Source organism: Eptatretus burgeri, chromosome 2 (assembly GCF_056783735.1).
Source record: "Eptatretus burgeri isolate ZD-2024b chromosome 2, Ebu_testis_v1, whole genome shotgun sequence".
Classification (NCBI taxonomy): Eukaryota; Metazoa; Chordata; class Myxini; order Myxiniformes; family Myxinidae; genus Eptatretus; species Eptatretus burgeri.
Window position 1 is genome coordinate 23335963 of NC_140962.1, and position 20909 is coordinate 23356871.

Below are 20909 nucleotides of genomic sequence, written 5' to 3' on the forward strand. Positions count from 1 at the left end.
ATATATATATATATACACTACAATATATAAAGGTGAGTGTGTCTGTGGGTGGGCTCATAAGCACCATCTATTTTATAGGCCACGCCTTCCCTTCTCTCCCCAGCGTCACAAACACCGCCCATTAGCCAGGTCACTCCTTTCCCTCCAGCCATCCAAAAATCTCCGCCATCATTTCTGCCCCACATTGCTCTGATTGCTTGTAGGCCTCTGATGTAAACTTGAAGACTGATCAACGCATCTTCTATCATTTAATGAAGATACTGTGTTGAGGAAACAAAGGTACATTTTGATTGCAACTCAAATGATGTAATGCATGTTTTGTCCACAGCGATCGTGGCAGCCATCAAATGTACACCGCCCAATGAAGGAAGGTATGTTAATGCAGAGGAAAGAAAATTGTGACATTTCATTACAAAAAACTTTTTGGTTTTCACCTGACTTTTCAAGGCTTATAAACAAACTGATGGACATGTATTATCATCTTTAAAATTGTCTTGGTCATGAAATACCTGCGTCCGCAATTAGTCGGGAGGTCAGGAAAATTCACGAGAGATATTTATTTTTGTACATGCACACTTTAAAGAAGTTGTATGATGTGTACATGCCCACTTTCGTACACTTAACATCACCTTTGAGCTTATGTACATTTCAAAACTGAACAAGGTACGTCTTAATTATTACAAAAATAGTCATGATTAATATTTGAAGTCTTTAATTTTAAAAAAAATGTCCTTTTGTTGGTGTTTTGTATGTACTGTATGCTGTTGAGATGTCCAAGGTGTGTTCAGCTACCAAGTTGCTAGCTAGCGCTTGCCAAGCCAATTTATCAACGATTCCCTATCGACGGTTTGGAATGGAGTACTTTCTTGAGTACCTAAGCCACATGGCGAACGCTCTTCAAGAAACTTGGTAACTGAATACACAACAGATTCATGAGAGCATGGCGACGAGGATAAGCATCTATACCATCACTTCTTTCAGCCATATTGATGAATTTGTCCTTCAATGGGTGGGGTGGGAAAAGGCAGAGGTTGGGTTGGGGTGGGAAGAGGGACCCAATATTGCCCAGCAACACTGGGTACCCCTGCTAGTGTGTGTGTGTGTGTATGTATATATATATATATATATATATATATATATATATATATATATATATATATATATATATATATATATATATATTATAGATACAGTATACTTTATGTCGTAATCTGTTGCTTCTATCATGTGCCATGCCATTAATATGTTTATTTGCACTGTATTAATGGCCGGGTAGGGGGTATAGGTGGGGCTGAGTTCCCAGACCCCAATGGCTTGGTCCATGTAAAACACATTTGGACTTCATTCAAAATTTTATCGCATTGAGGGATCGATGATTTGATCGCATACAGTGTTGTATGACATTTGATGAGGATGTGCTTTTGGCAATTGTGTTGTTTTAAAAAAATATTCTAACCAAAGGAAAAGGTGCAATAAAGAATGATGAAGTGGATCAAATTAACGATAGTTATCTTGAAGTGAAACAAGCTCGAATGAGCTAAGATCCTCGTCCTCTTAAAGATGACGTCATAAAAACGAATATGACGTCATTGTGATGTATCAGGTTTGCGATAAATTATCTGTGCTAATGCCCGGCTTGATTCCCGCAAACAAAATTTAAACAGCTTGTCTAGTTTCGGAGATAATGGTATAGGCGATTTCCATTAGCGGCGATATTATGACGTCAACTTTTTTTTCTAGGAAGAATTTCCAAAATCGGAGATGGTTACTGCCTGCGCGTGGGCTTTCTGCATACACATGGCAAGTTTAACGAAGATCCGATGAAAACTCTGGGTTGTGAAACAAAAAATGTCAAAAAATAGGAATGACGTCATAAAAATTGATACGATGTCATAGTGATGTATTATATGTGCGGTAATTCATCTCAGCCAATGCCCTGTTCGATTCCCACAAACAGAATTCAAAAAGCTTGCCTAGTTTCGGAGATAATTTTTGAGGCGATTTCCATTAGCGGAGATATTTTGATGTCATAACTTTTTTTCTAGGAGGAATTTCCAAAATCGGAGATGGTTACTGTCTGCGCAGGGTATATTTACATATATATGCCAAGTTTCAGGAAGTTTCGATGAAAACTGTAGGCTGTGAAACAAAAAAGTCCATAAGAAGAAGATGAAGAACAACAACGTGAGTAAGACTTACAGATCTTCCACGAGGATCTAAAAAGCAATCACCAAAATCTTCCTCTTGGCCATTTTGCCCAAGAGAGAGGCACTATGTCTTTGATGCAGCAGAAGAGACTCCTGGGGTTCAGCTTCATCAGCTGGTTAATCAGTGATGACTGCCAATGTAAACCTGTGTTCTCTCTTTGCAATGCAGTTCTCTCAGTGGATAAATACAGTGTACTTTAGTTTAATCTAACCGTTATATCATAAAAGTAAAAGCTCCCATTTCTCCCTCACCTGGTGAGGCAACCCTTTGCCAAGTCAAAGTGAGAGCCCCAGTTTCTGGATTGATGATCACATCCAAGTTTTTGGGTTGACCCAATCCTGCAGAGATAGCGTGAAAGTAGCAAATTGTAGATCAAAACAATCATAGAATAATAAATGATTATATTTACAAGTACAAAACCACAAGGTATAGAGTTGCTGATGAAGTAGCATCGACATAATTCACCAATCCAAGAGTCATCTTAAAAGTTTGCAGATATGAGACAAATGATTTTATGTTAAGACCTTTCCAGTGAGGATAGTTCCAGCATTTAAAATACCAGCAATTACCTGTGTTGGCAATCGCAGTGGCTGGGAGGCCTTCTTTTCCATCTTTAATCGCCGAAACAGTAATCTTGTACTCAACACCAGGGGTGAGTTTATCAAGTGGAAGAGAGGACAAGGCAGATCCCACAACCTGATCTTCAGTCTCTCCAAACTGGCCAGGCAAGGGAACGCCTCGCACACGATATCCCATAACTCCTACAGGGAAATGGGAAAGGCGAATTAAAATCTCATCACCATCCTATCCATCCATCCATCAGGACCATACTTTGTACAGAGCGTCAGTGCTGCCAAAGCAGTCTCCTGGATGATTGGGCACAATCCTGGATGGGTCGTCAATCCAACACAGGATATTCTAATGGCTCAATCATCCCAGCAGGCTGGTACTCATTTTGCCGACCTTGGAAGGATGACAGGCTGTCAACCCCACCTGGTGTCAATTCAACAGCTGAGCGGGATTTGAATTGAGGACCCTAGGATCCCAAGTCCATCACCATAACCATTAAGCCAACACGAGGCATACCATCTTAGAGGTTTCCTAAAGATAGCCATATTATTTTCATGATATTAGTGGGATATGATATGCTGATGTTTAGTGTTGCTGGAGGATTGCCATTCCAACTTTCATTTCAGTTATCATCATATAACTTAAAGGTTGCTCCAAAGCAGAGCTTACTGTGCTGAGGATCAGCTTATTGCATGTAATTTGAATTTTTATAAAGTCAAAATCTATTCCATTGTCCATCCACAATCAATTGCATTTGATGCAAATAACGATGCAATTATTGCCTATTGCAACCTTCTATTGTTGATTAAAATTGTGGATGAGAGATTCGTATGCACTCAGCACTACTGTGAAGGAAGTCAGAAGGGACGTGGTGCTCATTAAAAATATAAACTGTATAACCACCATTGCACCTCATCATGTTTATAACAATACTTGAAATGTTTCAGCTCACTCAGAAATCATCTATTTTCAGCCAACCTGGTACAACCACCCTTTCCCACGTCACTGTCAGGGTTCCGCTCTCAGGATGTTCCTCCACCTCCAGATCATCAGGACTTTGAAGTGCTGCAAGAATAATGACGATAATTATTTATTACTTTGTTTCATTGTTAATCACAAGGAAAGTTTGAATAACTTGAAGATGTTTTAAAAACATGAAGGATATCATGTGACTGGCCATTGGAATAAGTACAAACTTGAGCTCTAAACTCCATTGGAATAGTTCACAAAGAAATCCTTCATTGACACTTTTCAGCTGCTCACAACATGCAAATCCTTTATGTTTAGCTCCATGTAACTGCTTGGCATTATTAGCCTCATACTCTTGAACAGGGTGGAGGGGAAACCTCCAAGTATATCATTGACTTTACATGTCAAGGTAATGTCTCAAGGTATACCCCTCTCCCATTGTAGTGAACCGAGAAAGATGTGCCTTACCAAACCTCAACTTTACTTTTCTACTGAAGAAGTCAAGGCTTAGGGAAGAGCTGAACAACAGAATGTAGTTGGATTACACATTGATAAAATAAAGGATTGGTACAGGTAGATATGAGGCACAAACAGAAAAATAACATCAATGATGAAAAGCAGAGGTAAAGGCAGAAAGGAGGATAGAGTCAGTGTGAGTAGAAAAGATCAATGACAGGCATGGGAGACAGCGTGGGATGGTTGTGGCCTCCGGTATTGAATGATTGGTGGGAAGAGCAAGACAAGACTGATTGAGGGAGTCGATTTTGTTAACACCTCTTACTCTACCTCATCCATTCTTCCACAGCCACAGCTTCTTGGAAGTTCTCATCTGTTAACACACTCCTTCTTGCCATGCCTTTGATGGTGAGTAATACCTGTATTTACGATAATGGATGAGGGTTGCCCTTCTCTGTGCCTGCTCATAGCAGAAACACTGATGATGTACACTGTGCCAGGGGTGAGTCTATCCAGGGGTAGAGATGTCTGGTCCAGTCCCACAGTGTTGTCTATAGTGTCTCCACGTTGCCCAGGCATAGGCACTCCACGCACTCGATATCCAGTTACTCCTGCAAAAGGGTAAAGAGGATGTATGAATGTGATACTGGAAGCGTTAGAAGTGAAAAGGGATCTTTCATCATAAAATAATGGCTGTGAATCTTTCTTTGATTATTTTTATTTATTTATTTGTACAGTGCACTCCTGATTATATATGTTAAGTGGGAATCGCAAATGCAAGGAAGGGAAATCAGAAAACATTGACAACCCACTGACTTCATTTTTTTCAGTGCACCCCCCTTTGGCAAGACAATAAGTTATTTGACAGAAAGAAACGAAATTCATTTCTATTAACGTCCTTTTATAAAGAACATTCACACTAATGATTTACATTATAATGAACAGAACTCTCTGGAGACAATACCATTTTCACAGATAAATTTCATTATTTACTTAATATTTAATAAGTAATTATTCTGTGTTGGGCAACAACAGTGGCTGGGGGTGGGGGAGGAGGACCTTTCTTGAGAAAGGAAGGAGGTAGAGGAGTGAGGAGTGAAGAAAAGAGATGGGAGTAAGGGTAGGGTAGGGAAGGGGCATCATGAAACATAAGGGTGGGAGGATGACAGGGGGTGAAAAATATGTAATATTTGCATGCATTATGAATATGAGACCGACAGCACATGCTTATTTGACAATATGGCTCACTCGCACACAAATAATCAGAAGTAATACTGTATCTTGGAGAAAATGCCGGGAGCATAGAAAAGGCCCCTTTATATCGTACGAGACGACCCGTGAACCCATTTGGTTCCTGTTGTGACAGCGGTTGATAAAAAAAATCATTTCAAAAAAAAAACAAAACAAAGATAGCTCCAGCGAACTATACCGCGGAGGTTGTTTGCATTGATCAAATAATCCTGAAGAGTACTTGACTGAATCGGGAATTTATTTTTTAATAATTTTTTTCGTTGCCCGATTTGAACGATACTTGATATTGCGCATCAATGTGAAAAAAAAAAGCGGAGAAAAGAAATTCGAATAAATTTTGCGTTATCTTCTAAACACAATTTTAATTATTAATGAACACAGAAGTATTAGATCAAAATGGTGATGTTTATTTTATGCTTAAAATTAAATTATTCTTTGTCTATCCTAAATGTTTGAGATTTTAAAATAAATCCTTTCAAGAAAAAAAGAAAGATAGCTCCAGAGAACTATCCCGCTGAGGTTGTTTGCATTGATCAAATTCTCCCGAAGCGTACTTGACTGAATCGAGAATTGATTTTTTAATAATTATTCGTTGCCCGATTTGAACGAAACTTGATACTGCACACCGCATAAGAATGGTAAGTATAGTGGGCTGAAAATGTTAGTGCTATCGTGTACCGTTTTGGCTGTATTTTGGGAACATACATACATACATATATATATATATATATATATATATATATATATATATATATATATATATATATGTATATATATACAAGATGAGAGTTTTAATAATATCTAGATGTGCCATGTAGCATACTATAGAAAAGAAGGGCATTGCATAGCTTGTAGAAAATGCCAAACTCTAGAAAAGAAGGAACCTTCCATGGCTTGTGGAAAATGCCAGACGATAGAAAATAAGACACATTCAAAAAAATTCTCGTGTGAAGTTTAACAACAATAAGGCATTATTAAGTATAGCTTCCAACAAGTTCAACTAATAACTTTTTATGCTGCTTTACAATGTATATTTACCTCCGCTAGTGAAGGTCGACGGAGATGATGTTTTCAGCCGTTTGTTTGTCTGTCTGCATGTTTGGCTAAGAGCAGCATATGTCAAAAACGTTATTGATGGATTCGGAAGAAATTTGGTGGACAAGTTGGGTGTGTGACAAGGACGACTTGATTCGATTTTGGTGAAGATCCGGATACAAAACTTGTTTACATTCTTTACCATTGAGAGATGGGGCCAAAAACGATATATATATCGTGATATTTCAAAAAGTTGTCCATGGATTATGACAAAATTTGGTGGATGAGTTGGTTCGGTGCCAAGAACAAGCCGATTCGATTTTGGTTAAGGTCCGGATTCAAATCTGACCTATCATTGAGATACAAAATGTAAACTGTTCAGCCTTGCGGAGGGTATGTGCTCTACCGAGTGCCGTTCTAGTTTCTATATATTTTTAAAACATGCATTTTCATTGCTTATGAACATCCAATAATTTCAGGAAAACAGATATGTTCCTTCCAAATATTGTAGCACTAGCAAACACCACCTGTCGCCTCGCTGACGGGAATACTGAGAGGGGTGGGGGCAGAGAGAGAGGGGGGAGAATGAGGAGGTGGAGGGGGAAAGAGAGAGGAGGAAGGGAGGGAGAGAGTGGAGGAAGGGGGAGCAAGGAGGGAGGGAGAGTGAGGAGGGGTGGGGGAACGAGGATAGGTGGGGGAAGGGAAGCCAGCGAGAGGTGGAGAGGAAGGGAAGGCAGACGTGTGGTGAAGTGTTAATTACGATTTATAGTCTGATCAAAATTATTCTGCATAGAATACCAGTGAAGATGGAAACAAAAGAATGTCTGAAATCCATTTTCCACCAGTCATTCTATAAATACCGCCCTGAGATAAACACCGCCCGGACCGTCTGGAGACAAACACCATCTGGACATAATCAATGCCTGGACATGTCCGGAGAGGAGGGGGAGGGGGGGAGAGAGAGAGATAGAGATAGAGATAGAGATAGAGATAGAGATGTTATGCTTTGTGAAACAAACACACACACAAAGAAATTAAATTAATTTGTTCAAATTATGGCTTTATTAACAAAAGAGTTGCTGTTTAATGTGGAACAACCCTGGAGACATCGAAAAGTTTAATTGCCCGTGAAATAAACATTGCAGATATTCTGCAAACCTGCATGCTCGTCTGTGCATGTGTCATGTGGTATATCGGTTCACGGTCCGCACAAATGTTATGACTATTTCAAAACGTCCGTTTTTTTCATCAGATTTGCTTTGATTCCCTGTAGAGCACCTCGCAAAACTTCCAAAAATATAGATAAAGATCTGGCAGATCCTATGGATAAGCAGTCCCTCTGGGGGACAGGGCGCGAGGTCCAGCAGTGAATGCATTACATCATTCAGCTCAATGAAGCCAGTTAATTTGGGCACGTTCCTCAATCTTATGTTCACTCAATGTAATTCTCCAAACAGTAGAAAAAAAACCATAAGTTTAATGCTTTGGAAGTTTCACATTTTCTTGTGTATGTATGGAGAAAGAGGGACCATAGCCCTGCTTTCTCAAAGTTAATAGGTATATCGGCTTAGTCATAAGACTCATTATTGCTTTAAAAATTATCAGATTTCACTCCAAATTTCGACATTTATTTCGTCCGGACGATATCCGATCCTCAAAACCAAAATCATCTTTCGCTGATATAATTTAATTTGTCCATGAGAGGGCAACCCTCGATATAATTTAAACGTCGTGAAAAATTGTATCATATAATGCATGAAATTGCTCCAAGCTCCTAATTTGAAAACTATATTACTTACAATAGCGATCTATACAGCAAATTGTAGCTATGATGATCAGGCATTTGATAATAAGTGAGGAAAGTGAAAAAAAGCTTCATCGTTCAGAAATCATTGCAGCCTGTTTCAAGTCAAGGCATGGTTGAGCAGGCCAAAAACATGGCGGCTTCAGACCCCAGCGAGGTTACCCAGGATATGCCTTGAGACCCCATAGAAAGTGGTGACCGAGGATGCGTCTGATAAAGGATATAATTAAATAAGGACATTAATTATCTTCAAAACTATCCCTGTGTCGTAAGAGGCGACCAGGGTTGCGTCAGGAAGGGCATCCGGCGTAAAACATGTGCCAAATCACTATGCGGATCATACGGATGATCCGCTGTGGCGACCCTGAATTGGAGCAGCCGAAAGAAGAAGAAGATTAATTATCTTCAAAAGGGGTGTTTTAATTAACCCAAACACCCAATTTTCACTCTTGCACTTCCTTGGAGTTTTATTAGTAAGCATGCAATGTTTCAGGCTGACAGGTTTTAGAGTTGTGGAGTTATGGAGGAGACACACTGACTGACACTCACACACACACACACACACACACACACACACACACACACACACACACACACACACACACACACACACACACACACACACACACACACACACACACTAGTATAGATTGACCTTTACCCCTTTCACCAATATTAATTTATCTATTTAGTGAATCCAATCAGAACATTGTAATTCTCCTGAGACAAATGGGCACAGAGGTGGTCTAATATGATGAACATGTTGGACTGGTATCACAGGGGTGAGTTTAAAATCTGGCCTGAAGCAGTATGAAGGTTTTGGATATATGTATATGTCTCTGAAAGCTTGTGTAGCCTCAGAAAAAAAACATACCATGTCAATATTAATTGTATATAAATACCCAGTTCACTGATTAATGACTTTCTGGAATAAGCTACTCCTGCATTTCCTGCTATGATGTGGTGCCAGTCATGTGATGTGATGCCAGTCCACTCAGTGATCGAACCTTAATTACCCTGAAGACAACTTGGAATGGACACTAAAATGCTACTTCTAAAAAGAGGCGATGTTTCCTGAAAATTCCTCAAACCAAATAAGAGTAAAGTTGTTAAACTAATTACAATCAACGAAATATTATACTGTTAAACATAATGTAATGATCCACCTTCAGATATGACCCTTTCCCATGAGATAATCAAGTATCCAGTCTCTGGGTTCTTCCCCACAAGTAGATTTTCAGGTCTTCCAAGCCCTGCGCAGCAAGAAGGATAGAATATAAAGTTAATGACTGTTTACAAAGCAACACAAGTGATACTATAATCATAATTTTCAAAAACAACCAACATTATAACAGATTGAGGTGTGTTCATTGTCCAATTTTCCATCATGAATGTTGACATCACAAGGATGACAACCTGTTTTGTTTCGCATTTTCTATTTTATTTTCTGAGAGAATGTGCACTCAAATGGCTATTTATTTTAAAGGAGTCTGAGCAGTGTAAACATAGACCAAGGAGTACGAGGGTATATGATATTCCCATCATTAAGTTATGCAAGATCTTTAATGAAAGTGCAATATGACTTTCTGCAAACTGTGACAGGTAGAATATACCTTGAGATGAAGTGACTGCAAATTCAAGAAGTATAAATGGGATTTGCAATCCAAAGAGGAGCGTTATTGTCATCTCACCGTCCTGGCGGCGGAGTTGCACTGTCCATCAAAATTTCCATTTCTCACTCTCCATTTACTGCACTTACACCTCCCAAACCCTAGGTGTACCTCTAGCTGTGACTTCCCCTCCGCTCCCACCACATGTTTGTCGATGTATGCTGTACCATCCTCCCAACACTAACGACTCTGTCTACATATCTATCTATCTATCTATCTCTCAAGAGATGGACCACCTTTTAATCACTCATCCCAACTGTCTCTTCCTCATATGTGGTGACTTCAATTGTGACCATGGTAATTGGCTGAGTGTTGGTACCTGTCTCACCATCAATGGTCTTCTGTGACTTCTGTGACTCCATGGGTTTGACTAAACCATGAATTTTCCCATGCAGATTTCTCTCAATGGAAAATCTTCTCTTCTGAATTTGGTGAATACCAACTTCTCTGCCAATGTATATTGCTCTTCCTCTGCCCAAGTTGGCTCATCTGACCATGTGCTTGTGAAGGACATCTCTCTGTCCATTCTCAGAAAACAGCCTCAGCGCCGACGAGTCTGGCAGTTCACTCGGGCAAAGCTGGCAGAGACTGCAAGCAGCCATCTCTCCTTAGAACTGGTCTGTTATATCCACTGCCGCTTGCATTGATTCAGCATGGGAATTCTTCCACAGAAACTTGCTGTCTCTTATGCGCAGATTCATCCCATCTCGTCTTCAGTTATCTTCCCCATCCTCCTGTTCTTGGTACTCTAAATCCTGTGACGAGGCAGTCGTCTCAAAACTTACATTGTCCTCCTGGACAGAAAATCCAACTAAAGATCATTCCACAAAGCCCGCAACAAGTGTGGGTCTACTCTCAGGAAAGCCCAAAAACAACATCTGTCCAATCTCAAGAATGAACTTTCAAACGTGTCTCCTTCCTCTAAAACCTGGTGGCACCTTTTCAAGTCTGTCTCTAGTGTATGCTCCCTTTCCATCCCTTCCCTCATTTCAAATGGCACCACAGCAGACTCTGCTCGTGAGAATGCCGAATGCCTCAATTATGTGTTTGCTTCCAAATATTGTGTCCCTATCCCCTCCCTATCAGCACCCATCCTTCCAAGTTATACCAAACTGCTCCTCAATTACATGTCTTTTGCACATGAAAAGGTGGAAAAGTTTCTGGCAACCCTCAACTCTGACTGCAACTAGACCAGACGACATAAGTTCACATGTCCTGAAAACTTGCTCTGCTGCTCTTGCACTTCCTCTCTCTGCTCTTTTCACTCTGTCATTTAACCAAGGTCATCTTCCATCTGCTTGGAAGTCAACCAATATCACAGCATGATATAAAATGCTGCAAAAAAGGATCTCCTTAATTATAAACCAATTAGCTTACTTCCAGCCATCAGCAAGATCATGGAATCCATCATCACAGTTGACATCAAATCATTCCTTTTCTCCAACAGCTTCATCAATTTGGATTCAGTCCTTGTCACTCCACCTTGGACATGCTCCTTCTACTCTCCCAACAATGGTGGAGGCCCTCAATATCAAACATGAGATTAGGGCCATCTCTCTGGACATATCTCAAACTTTTGATACAGTCTGACATCCTGCCTTGCTTTCCAAACTGTCTGCCTATGGAATCCAAGGTCAACTCCACTCTTGGACTTCTGACTTCCTCCCCTCTCAATGGAACCCTTTCTTGTCCTCTCCCTATTGAGGCTGGAGTACCCAAGGCAGTGTTTTTGGCCCCATATTATTCCTAATCTTCATCAATGATCTCACTGACTCTGAAAAATCCTCTTTATCTCTTTGCTGATGATTCCACTGTCTGCCGTGACATCCCTCATACTTCTGACAGACAGCCAGCAGCCTTTTCCCCATCCTCAGACCTTGAAAAATCACAAACTGATAAAACACTTGGAACATGTCTTTCAATCCTGAGAAATCTCAAATATTCATTTTCTCCCTCTAAAAGGACCATTCCAATTTTTTTCCCTTCTCTTTTCTTAAGAACTGTCTCAAAGAGGATCAGTCACTCAAACGCTTGAGTCTCACTCTCAGCCATGATCTCTCTTGGGCAAGCTACATTTCAAAATTGGCCTCCAAAGCCAGATGCTGACTGGGCATCCTCTGTCATGCAAACTCCTTCCTTGACACACCTGAGCTCCTATCCACCAACAAGGCTTTCATCTGCAGCTTGATGAAGTAGTGCTCTCCCCTCTGCGCTGGCTCCCCTGCCTCACATCTTGCTCAGCTTGATGCCGTGGAAACCAAGGCTTTCAGGATCATTGGAATCTCTCGCAAAGAAGTTGGGTCTACGGGCCTATCACTTCACCATTGCCTACAGGTTGGTCTCTCTGTCTTCTTTCGCCTCATTTCTGGTATTGCACCCACTGCTCCCTCTGTGCTTTGTCCCCCCCCCACCCCACCTCAAGTATCTGTAGGACACATGTGGTCCACCAGCAACCCCCTCCTCGTGAAACTGTCTAAATCCAGAACCACTGCTCAACTTCACTCATTTATTCCTCTCTTTTCCTTCCTGTGAAACTGCCTTACACATTCTCTTTGATCTCATTATTCTCTCCCAGTCTTCAAGACAGCTGTTCACCACCATCTCAGGTGGAGGCCCTCAATATCATCTGCCATCTAAAGCCATGATTTTTTATTACACCCATTAAACCACTCACACCCCTAAGCCATATTGTCCACCACCTGAATTTTCCCACACCCCACATTGTTACCGCATCCTTGTTTGTCTGTCTCCATTTACTTTCTCCCTCTGCCCTGGTGTTGACGTTTCCACTTTCTCCTGCTGTTCCCTTTGTCTGTTCCCTTTGTTGTGTTGTGTCCTGTTCTGTTCTGTGTCCTAGCCCTTCCAGGAGCCCAGAGCATGTATTAAAAAAAATTGGAATGCATTTGAGTTGTCTCATGCACAATTCTGTTGCTCACTTCATGCATCAAATCATCACAGAATATTCTATTTTCTGCCCACCTAGGAATTAGATACAGACCTGTGTTTGCAACTGTCGTGGAAGGAAGGCCTTCCTTTCCATCCTTCACAGCAGAGACACTAATTTTGTACTCTACATCAGGAGTGAGCCAGTCTAGATGAAGCCCGGTCTGGTCTGGTCCGACTGTCTTCTCCTCCGTTTCTCCATGTTGGCCTGGAAGAGGGACTCCTCGTACCCGGTATCCAGTGACTCCTGCACAAATCACATCATGATGCCATATCTGTGTATTTTCAGAAGAAATATTCAATCTCAGAAAGAGATGTGTGTGCCAGGAAGAAGGATGGACCACTATACAATCAGTCACCAATTCTTACGAATAACATAACAGTGAACATGTATTAATCTTCATGACTTTATCTAAATGAAAAAAGTAGAATAAATAAACTGCACGTCAGAATTCTGTTGCGTATTCGAGAAACAATGGGCAGAATAATAGGAAATGATGTTATAAATGATACTTTCTGAATTTATAATGGTTATTCCAACCTGGAGTGCTGACTCTTTCCCATGTTACTGTGAGGGATCCAGTGGTTGCATCAGTCATCACATTGAGGTCTTGAGGACTGTGGAGGGCTGAAAATAGATGAGGTGAAAAAAACAGCTATGCTATGCGAATTTAGACATTTCATTTGCCACATTTAAGATAACACTAAACATTTTAAAAGTCCCAATAAATATCAGAGGTTAAAATTTTTTTTTTTTTTACTAAGGTTCATGGAGGAGTATATATTGCAAGGCCATGAGCAGACACAGTGTACCTTTTTATGAGCTGGGGCAAATGATCCTCTCAAAATATTTTTGGGTCTTTATAGATCTCAAATCACCCACCAAATGTAAGTCCACCAATATACAAGTTTTCAAGAGCCAATGGATGCTTGTGATATGTTCCTCCATGCAGCAGGGGGATGGCAAAGATATTGCAATGGCATGTGTGTGTGTGTGCGTGCGTGCGTGCGTGCGCATGTGCCATTGGTTGTTGTCTCCATATGTGGGTTTCAGAAGGTGTAACAGTCCTCCCAGGTCTCGAAGTATCTACCTCTGTTTCAGTAAGGGGTCATGATTCATGAACCAATTTGTGAAGTTTTCTTGTTCTCAGAGTTTTGTTCCAAGGGCTCTTTTGAGGATCATCATCAAGCACTGGACATCCTCCAAATGCAGTTCAGTTGTCGTAATATTCCCAGGGATGGTTTTTAAGATCTCTGTAAGGTTATTTTTTTATCATTCTTGTTACTTCAATCGCCACTCGTATAATTTCATCACTCTTCAGCTTCCAGGATCTTTTCACTTTCTTGTGAGCATTACTTCCTTGTTTTCAGTGATTGCTTTTGGTTCATGTTTCCATGAGTTTTCTGTAACTGGAATAATCAGGCTTTTGCAGATGTGCCAGTGGATTAATTTTGTTGCATCCTTGGGTGAACAGCTGCTCTGACATGAGTTTTTTTTAACATCCCGATAAGAGGTGGCTCGTATTATCTGTTTCAACCTTGCAGAACCTATACTTGTCCGATTGATTCAGTTCCACAATTTTCTTAAATCCATGTAGTGTCCTGGGTCTTGGGCATTTATACTGATTTGTTTTCTATCCCAGTTGAGATGACCTCTTCTTCACAATTCCAAAGAGCCTTCTTTGTCTTACCAATATGTCCAAATCCTATTTGTACCTTCCTGCTCTTTTGTCGTTTTCCCAGTTGTTGGTGTATATCTGTTGAAACTTCGTTTTGTATTTTTATTTTTTTTTGCAATTGTTGGGGCTGGATTCATTATTGTTTCAGTTTGTTGTGTGACATCTTCCATTCACATCTGTCTTTCGAATTTTTTTGCGCAGTGGGTTAGGGATACCTTCTCTGGTTTGCTGTCTTCGTGTTTGCTTACAAATTGGATTCTGTAGTCTGTTGCACTTTTCACGTATTCAGCCAATCCTACAGTTGTCATTCCATGCACTTGGTTGAGGTCCATCAGGCTGCTACCCCCTTCTTGTCTTCGCAGGTAGATTCTCAGGATACATTGATCTTTGAAAAACATTTTGTAGATGGTGAGGAGTTTCCTTGTTTTGATGGAGCCATCTAGTTTATTGACTTCTGATTGTGGCCAGTTTATTATTCCACAGCTGTACTGGAATACTGGCATTGCGAGTTGGTTTATAGCTTTGATTTTGTTAATTGGAGAAGGGTATATTTTCAGTATCAACCTCGTTCTATGCAGGTATTCTTTGGTAATTGGTTTGCAAATTTGTTTGTGACATATTTGATGACCCTCTTCTACTCCAAGATATTTGTATGATGCTTTGTTGTTTAGCTCCTATATTGTTGTATCAAGGTCGATTTTTATGTTGTCCATTTTTGTTGGTCTACCTTGTATGAATTTGCATTTATCACATTTATCAGGCCAAATTCCATTTGAAAGCCATCAAAGAACCGTTTCACTAATTTGAGTTGTTCTGCTAATTTTTCGTCGTTTGATGCAGAGAATGAAATCATCCGTGTGTGTGTCCAGGCCGTAACTTTTTTTTTTTAACCATTTGAGCTTTAGTCATCAAATCTTCAACAAACCTTTGCTAAGAGAATATAGAGAACAGGAATGAATAAAATGCACAGTTTTTAAAAATGTCGTCAAGTTGGGTTCGAGTACAAAGCGGCCGCAGATGTGCTTTGTATTTTGAGATGCACTTCAAGTTACATCTGTCAACAAAGGTGGACAGAGGTTAGGTTTTCACTCCTGTCTGTCTGTCTGTCTGTTTGCTTGTCTGGCAAAAATTTTATGGAGAGGTTGGAAGTGTGACAAGTATGAAATAATTACATTTTGGTGAAGATCCGGATCCGGATCCTAGAATTTTAAGTCATTCTTCACCGTTGAGAGATAGGGCCGAAAAACGTTATACAGCACGATATCGCAAAATGTTGTGAATGGATTTACCGAAACTTGGTGGACAGGTTGGATGTGTGATAAGGAAAAGTTGATTCAATTTTGCTGAAGATGCGAATCCAGATCTGGATCCGATAATTTTTAAGTGCTTCTTCACCATTGAGTGATAGAGCGAAAATGGATGGATTCGGAGGAAACTTGGTGCGGACAGGTTGTGTGTGTGACAAGGAAGAATTGATTAAATTTGGTGAAGATCCAAAAACGGATCAGGATCTGAGAATTTTTTTTAATTTTTAAGTGATTCTTCACCATTGAGAAACGGGTCCATAAACGAGAGATAGCATGGTATTTCAAAAGGTTGTGGACGAGTTGTGACAAAACAAAGTGGATGAGTGGTTAGGTGACAAGGAACAAGCCGATTCGACTTTGGTTAAGGTCTGGATCCAGATCCGACCAATCAGTGGGATACAAAACATAAACCGTTCAGCCTGGCGGAGGTATGCACTCTTCCGAGTGCTGTTATAGTGTTTTAAAATTAATTTTGAATTTTCTGAGCATGTAATGATTGGTTTATCTCGTTTCTGTTTACAAAATGTTTTGACATTCTTTTTCAATAACAAACAGCATTAGAAAATATATGCAAATTGATCTCTTCATCAATCTTCACCTTCAAAATCCTCTAATCAACTCATCAACCAATAGACCATTCATCTTCCTATGAGATGAAAGGTTTTTTTTGTTTGTATTTTTCTCTTGCTAGTCAAGCTTATAAGCAGCAACCTAAAGAAAACTAACAGCAGAAATCATAACTAGATTATGAAAAAATTACACTGATGGATTTCCAAAGTTTTGCTTTACACACTATCCTGCATTGAACACATTCACAGCTGCATTTCTAGTTTTGTTCACACCTGTGTTGATGACAGTACTTGCTGGAGGACCTTCCTTTCCATCCTTCACAGCTGAGACACTGATTTGGTATTCAACACCAGGCGTTAGCCTGTTTAAAGGCAGTGAAGTCTGCTCCGGTCCCACCACAATATTCTCTCTGTGCCCATGTTGGCCGGGCAAGGGATCTCCACGTATTTGATAGCCCGTCACACCTAAGCATGTACAGGACAGAGGTGAGATGTGCATTTGCTCTTCTGCATTTTCTTATCACCACAGCTGGGAAGGCTTCATGCAGAAACACACTTGATTGAAGGAACACATGGAAATACCTTCTTCAAATAATAACTGTTTGTTGCTGCTAGGCCTACCTGGTGCCAAAACCCTCTCCCACGTCACGGTAAATTCATTTGTATCTGTGTCCATTTCCACATCCAAACCCTTTGGTTGGCTTAGGCCTGCAAAATAAATGCAAATGTAAGTTATTGTAAGTTTATGTAAATTTATTATATGAAGTAAATTTATGTAAATCTTCAATAAAATTATGCTGGACATCCAACATGGCTTGAAACCAAAGTGAAACCTTGGTATGTACTCAAAAACGGAATTGTTGCAAACTTCTCCGAGTCATAATTATGTGATACGTGCTTATTCACATTCCAAAATCCTGCCATGAGAACTGCTGTCATGGTTGAAATTTAAACAGCTAATAAATTCAATTCAATCCAGATTTAAAGCATGGTGAAAGTATAGCTCAAATACTTTCTGGCATTAATTTGAGGTGGTCATGATAATGTTGTTGGAAATGTGGGCATATGCAAGAGCCTGCAGTCATCGATGCTTTAGTACTTCAGTGCATCTAATGTAACCTGAGCTGCAGTCAATGTGAATGCTGGAATACCAGCGAGAGGGAAATAGACCATTACAGAGGCTCATGTACAAGTAAATATAACACTCACATTATAATTGTCCACACCTAAAACATTTTCTCAGATTCTAATTGTTTATGTTATACACGTACTCACATTCTAATTGTTGATATGTTATACACGTATTCACATTCTAATTGTTTAAATGTTATACACGTACTCACATTCTAATTGTTTATATGTTATACACGTACTCACATTCTAATTGTTTAAATGTTATACACGTACTCACATTCTAATTGTTTATATGTTATACACGTACTCACATTCTAATTGTTTATATGTTATACACGTACTCACATTCTAATTGTTTATATGTTATACACGTACTCACATTCTAATTGTTTAAATGTTATACACGTACTCACATTCTAATTGTTTATATGTTATACACGTACTCACATTCTAATTGTTTATATGTTATACACGTACTCACATTCTAATTGTTTATATGTTATACACGTACTCACATTCTAATTGTTTATATGTTATACACGTACTCACATTCTAATTGTTTATATGTTATACACGTACTCACATTCTAATTGTTGATATGTTACACACGTACTCACATTCTAATTGTATATATATGTTATACACGTACTCACATTCTAATTGTTGATATGTTACACACGTACTCACATTCTAATTGTATATATATGTTATACACGTACTCACATTCTTATTGTTTATATGTTATACACGTACTCACATTCTAATTGTATATATATGTTACACACGTACTCACATTCTTATTGTTTATATGTTATACACGTACTCACATTCTAATTGTTTATATGTTATACACGTACTCACATTCTTATTGTTTATATGTTATACACGTACTCACATTCCAATTGTTTATGTTATACACGTACTCACATTCTAATTGTTTAAATGTTAGACATGTACTCATTTTAATTGTTTATATGTTATACACGTACTCACATTTTAATTGTTTATATGTCATACACGTACTCACATTCTAATTGTTTATGTTCGACATGTGCTCACATTCTAATTGTTTATATGTTATACACGTACTCACATTCTAATTGTTTATATGTTATACACGTACTCACATTCTAATTGTTTATGTTATACACGTACTCACATTCTTATTGTTTATATGTTATACACGTACTCACATTGTAATTGTTTATATGTTATACACGTACTCACATTCTAATTGTTTGTTATACACGTACTCACATTGTAATTGTTTATATGTTATACACGTACTCACATTCTAATTGTTTATGTTATACACGTACTCACATTGTAATTGTTTATATGTTATACACGTACTCACATTCTAATTGTTTATATGTTATACACGTACTCACATTGTAATTGTTTATATGTTATAAGGTACTCACATTCTAATTGTTTATATGTTACACACGTACTGACATTCTAATTGTTTATATGTTATACACGTACTCACATTCTAAATGTTTATATGTTATACACGTATTCACATTCTAATTGTTTATGTTATACAGGTACTCACATTCTAATTGTTTACATGTTATACATGTATTCACATTCCAATTGTTTATGTTATACACATACTCACATTCTTATTGTTTATATGTTATACACGTACTCACATTCCAATTGTTTATGTTATACACGTACTCACATTCTAATTGTTTAAATGTTAGACACGTACTCATTTTAATTGTTTATATGTTATACACGTACTCACATTTTAATTGTTTATATGTCATACACGTACTCACATTCTAATTGTTTATGTTCGACATGTGCTCACATTCTAATTGTTTATATGTTATACACGTACTCACATTCTAATTGTTTTTATGTTATACACGTACTCACATTCTAATTGTTTATATGTGATACACGTACTCAAATTCTAATTGTTTTTATGGTATACACGTACTCACATTCTAATTGTTTATGTTATACACGTACTCACATTCTTATTGTTTATATGTTATACACGTACTCGCATTGTAATTGTTTATATGTTATACACGTACTCCCATTCTAATTGTTTATGTTATACACGTACTCACATTCTAATTGTATATATATATATATATATATATATATATATATATATATATATATATATATATATATATATATATATGTTATACACGTACTCACATTCTAATTGTTTATATGTTATACATGAACTCACATTCTAATTGTACATACTTTATACATGTACTCACATTCTAATTGTACATACCTTATACATGAACTCACATTTTAATTGTTTATACATTATACATGAACTCACATTCTAATTGTTTATACTTTATACATAAACTCACATTCTAATTGTACATACTTTATACATGTACTCACATTCTAATTGCACATACTTTATACATGAACTCACATTCGAACTGTACATACTTTATACATGTACTCACATTCTAATTGTACATACTTTATACATGAACTCACATTATAATTGTTTATACTTTATACATGTACTCACATTCTAATTGTTTATACTTTATACATGAACTCACATTCTAATTGTACATACTTTATACATGTACTCACATTATAATCGTTTATACTTTATACATGTACTCACATTCTAATTGTTTATACTTTATACATGAACTCACATTCTAATTGTACATACTTTATACATGAACTCACATTATAATTGTTTATACTTTATACATGTACTCACATTCTAATTGTTTATACTTTATACATGAACTCACATTCTAATTGTACATACTTGATACATGAACTCACATTATAATTGTTTATACTTTATACTTGAACTCACATTCTAAAAGTTTATACTTTATACATGAACTCACATTTTAATTGTTTATACTTTATACATGTGCTCACATTCTAATTGTACATACTTTAGACATGAACTCACATTCTAATTGTTTATAGTTTATACATGAACTCACATTCTAATTGTACATACTTTATGCATGAACTCACATTCTAATTGTTTATACTTTATACATGAACTCACATTCCAATTGTACATGCTTTATACATGAACTCACATTATAATTGTTTATACTTTATACTTGAACTCACAATCTAAAAGTTTATACTTTATACATGAACTCACATTTTAATTGTTTATACTTTATACATGTGCTCACATTGTAATTGTACATACTTTAGACATGAACTCACATTCTAATTGTTTATAGTTTATACATGAACTCACATTCTAATTGTACATACTTTATGAATGAACTCACATTCTAATTGTTTATACTTTTACATGAACTCACATTCCAATT

At 38.0% G+C, this 20909-nt stretch overlaps 1 protein-coding gene across 5 annotated transcripts in view; it reads right to left on the reverse strand.

The window, feature by feature from the left end:
- LOC147031599 (uncharacterized) overlaps positions 1 to 20909 on the reverse strand; it is a 595949-nt gene that overhangs the window by 83951 nt on the left and 491089 nt on the right. For all 5 annotated transcript variants that reach the window (XM_085865857.1, XM_085865848.1, XM_085865859.1 and 2 more), the window contains 9 exons: positions 17083 to 17169; positions 16735 to 16926; positions 13448 to 13534; positions 12962 to 13153; positions 9460 to 9546; positions 4623 to 4814; positions 3757 to 3843; positions 2778 to 2969; positions 2460 to 2546 (listed from right to left, as the gene is read on the reverse strand). In XM_085865857.1, the coding sequence (XP_085721983.1) occupies positions 2460 to 2546; positions 2778 to 2969; positions 3757 to 3843; positions 4623 to 4814; positions 9460 to 9546; positions 12962 to 13153; positions 13448 to 13534; positions 16735 to 16926; positions 17083 to 17169 (1203 nt within the window). The remainder of the gene's footprint in view (positions 1 to 2459; positions 2547 to 2777; positions 2970 to 3756; positions 3844 to 4622; positions 4815 to 9459; positions 9547 to 12961; positions 13154 to 13447; positions 13535 to 16734; positions 16927 to 17082; positions 17170 to 20909) is intronic.